Source organism: Cricetulus griseus, chromosome 5 (genome assembly GCF_003668045.3).
Source record: "Cricetulus griseus strain 17A/GY chromosome 5, alternate assembly CriGri-PICRH-1.0, whole genome shotgun sequence".
Classification (NCBI taxonomy): domain Eukaryota; kingdom Metazoa; phylum Chordata; class Mammalia; order Rodentia; family Cricetidae; genus Cricetulus; species Cricetulus griseus.
In genome coordinates this window covers 68,983,718-68,986,637 of record NC_048598.1, presented here as the reverse complement: position 1 = coordinate 68,986,637, position 2,920 = coordinate 68,983,718, and the positions used below count along the sequence as shown (strand labels likewise).

At 53.5% G+C, this 2,920-nt stretch overlaps 1 protein-coding gene across 1 annotated transcript; it reads left to right on the top strand.

Annotated features, from left to right (window-relative positions):
• Positions 1-574: 574 nt before the first annotated feature.
• On the top strand, positions 575-2,678 carry Tmem185b (transmembrane protein 185B). Its single transcript, XM_027417812.2, has one exon. It carries the CDS (start codon positions 958-960, stop codon positions 2,008-2,010), a length of 1,053 nt encoding a protein of 350 aa, XP_027273613.1. The 5' UTR covers positions 575-957; the 3' UTR covers positions 2,011-2,678.
• The last annotated feature ends 242 nt before the right edge of the window (positions 2,679-2,920 follow it).

Here is a 2,920-nt window from a genome sequence, read left to right as displayed (position 1 = left end):
CGGGTCCAGTTCCTTCAGCTGCTCCTTCAGGGAACTGCTTCTGGCCTGGTGGGGTCTGACACCCTCCCAGGTACCCGCCCTCCACTTCTCGGGTGACACAGGTAGACGAGCACTGCTAACCGCCTAGGCACTCCGCACAACCTTTTTCGGGGCAGCCCGAGAATCGCTAGTCGCTCTGCCAAGGTGGAGTTTTGCCCTGGGCACAATCCTAATCTGGGTGCTGGCTGCACAGCCGACCTTCGCACCGGGCCCAGGGGCAAAGGCCCTAGCAAAGGCTTCTAGTGCACGAGTCCATCCGTGCGGGGCAGTTGCAGTTGCAGTTACCGGCGTGCTCACAGACTCCCACGCCTGCCAGCCACCCGCCTTTGCTTTTGCACACCCAGGCTCCCGCACCACACTACGCGCTGTTGCCTCTCCGCGCGCGCTGTCTCAGGAGTCCTACCGCCTGCCGCGCCCCCCGCCCAGGTGGGGTGGGGCCCCAAAGCCCCGCCTCTGCGGTGACAGGCCCGCCCCAAGCCTAGCCCCACCCCGCCCCGCGCCTAGCCCCGCCCCCAAGCCTGCCGGGAGGATGTGAGCTCATTCCCTCCTCCATGTTCCGGCCTCCTCCAGGAAGCGTCCTCCGGAGGTCTCGGCTCGCATACGGCCTGTGGCCCGCGGGTTGCCGAGTCCGTGGTGCGCCAGATCCCACCTGACACCACACGCAGTGAGGTGTCGGTCACGTAGGTGCGGCATGAAGGCGGGCGGCGTGGGCACCCACCCAAACCTGGACTACCGGGCTCGGGCAGCGCCTCCGGCGTAGGCATCGCACCGTTCCTGGCCAGCGCTCGCTGTGCCCTCAACTCGCTTCCGGCCGGGCCACGTGACTGCGCGCACGTGTTCCGGCCTTTCGGAGCGGCGGTCTGCAGCCTCCTCCGCACAGCAGGCGGATGTCCATCTAGAGGCAGTGCATCCTTCGCCATGAACCCCAGAGGCCTGTTCCAGGACTTCAACCCCAGTAAGTTCCTCATCTATGCCTGCTTGCTGCTCTTCTCCGTGCTGCTGCCCCTGCGCCTGGACGGCATCATCCAGTGGAGCTACTGGGCGGTCTTCGCCCCCATCTGGCTGTGGAAGCTCCTGGTCATCGTGGGCGCCTCGGTGGGTGCGGGCGTATGGGCCCGCAACCCTCGCTACCGTACGGAGGGGGAAGCCTGCGTGGAGTTCAAAGCCATGCTGATTGCCGTGGGCATCCACCTGCTGCTGCTCATGTTTGAGATCCTAGTCTGTGACAGGGTGGAGAGGGGCACCCATTTCTGGCTGCTGGTCTTCATGCCACTCTTTTTCGTTTCCCCGGTGTCCGTGGCTGCCTGCGTCTGGGGCTTCCGACATGACAGGTCCTTGGAGCTGGAGATCCTGTGCTCTGTCAATATCCTGCAGTTCATCTTCATCGCCCTGAGGCTGGACAGGATTATCCACTGGCCATGGCTGGTGGTGTTCGTGCCCCTCTGGATCCTCATGTCGTTCCTCTGCCTGGTGGTTCTCTATTACATTGTGTGGTCCCTCCTGTTTCTGCGGTCTCTGGATGTGGTTGCTGAGCAGCGAAGAACACATGTGACCATGGCCATCAGCTGGATCACGATTGTCGTACCCCTGCTCACCTTTGAGGTCCTGCTAGTTCACAGACTGGATGACCACAATACATTCTCGTACATTTCCATATTTGTTCCCCTTTGGCTCTCATTACTGACATTGATGGCTACGACGTTTAGACGGAAAGGGGGCAATCATTGGTGGTTTGGTATTCGCAGGGATTTTTGTCAGTTTCTACTTGAAGTCTTCCCATTTTTAAGAGAATACGGGAATATCTCTTACGATCTCCATCACGAAGACAGTGAAGAGGCTGAAGACTCATCGGTTTCAGAAGCTCCGAAAATTGCTCCAATGTTCGGAAAGAAAGCCAGGGTAGTTATAACACAGAGTCCTGGAAAATACGTTCCTCCGCCTCCCAAGCTAAGCATTGATATGCCAGACTAAACTCACAGGCTGGGCCTTTACCTGAAATAGAAACCATGTACCAGTGAATTCCACTTTGCTTTTTTTTCTGTGTTCATCCAGCCCTGGAATTGGGAATGGGCCCTCCTCATTTTACACCCTCTGTGAGATGGAAGCCTCTTGCAGTTGTCAGTGTATACTACAAACGAAGGAGGCTGTATTAGTCTTTGTGTGTGTGTACATAATGTGTGAGAGAACTCGCTTTCCAGGTCCGTGTCTTAAGAGCTAGCCAAAGGCAGTAAATTGAATTGTTTCTAGGCCTTCAAAAGACCTGAAAAACTACATAGCTGTTTGTTTTTAAGCGCTACTTATGCCTACCAAAAGTATTGTTTAAAAAGTATTTTTATACACTGCTAGTCTAAAATTGTATTTTAGATTGTGTCCATTGTGACATGATGGCAAATGTACCAAATTTTCTCCCACCACTGTTCCACAAACCTCATAGTTGATATTTCTAGTGTTCCTACTGTTCAAATAGTTGTTTTCTTTGGGCTTTGCTAACACAGGTCTGTAGCATTCTAATAGATGAATTTTCTAATGGAGTGAATCTGCATATGTTAGTATTTATATGAATGTTTTAGCAGTGTTCTCTGTGTTGAATTGTAGTTCTTGGCAATACCAATGTATTGTGTTAAAGTATTTTTTTTTAAGTTTCTGTGTGAAGGTACATATTTATTGCAACTATCCTTAAAAGACCGCATGAGAGGCTAAGATGTCCCTGACATGGGGTCGGATGCTGCCATAGAACTAGGTGTGACAGAGCAAGTCAGTGTTAGATAGCAAGAGTGCTACAAATTTTTAAGGTTTGTCATAGTACCCCCAGAGGGAAGGAACACCACTGTGAGAATAGGTGGAATTTATCTCCTTGACTTTTTCCTCACAGGTGGGTGGT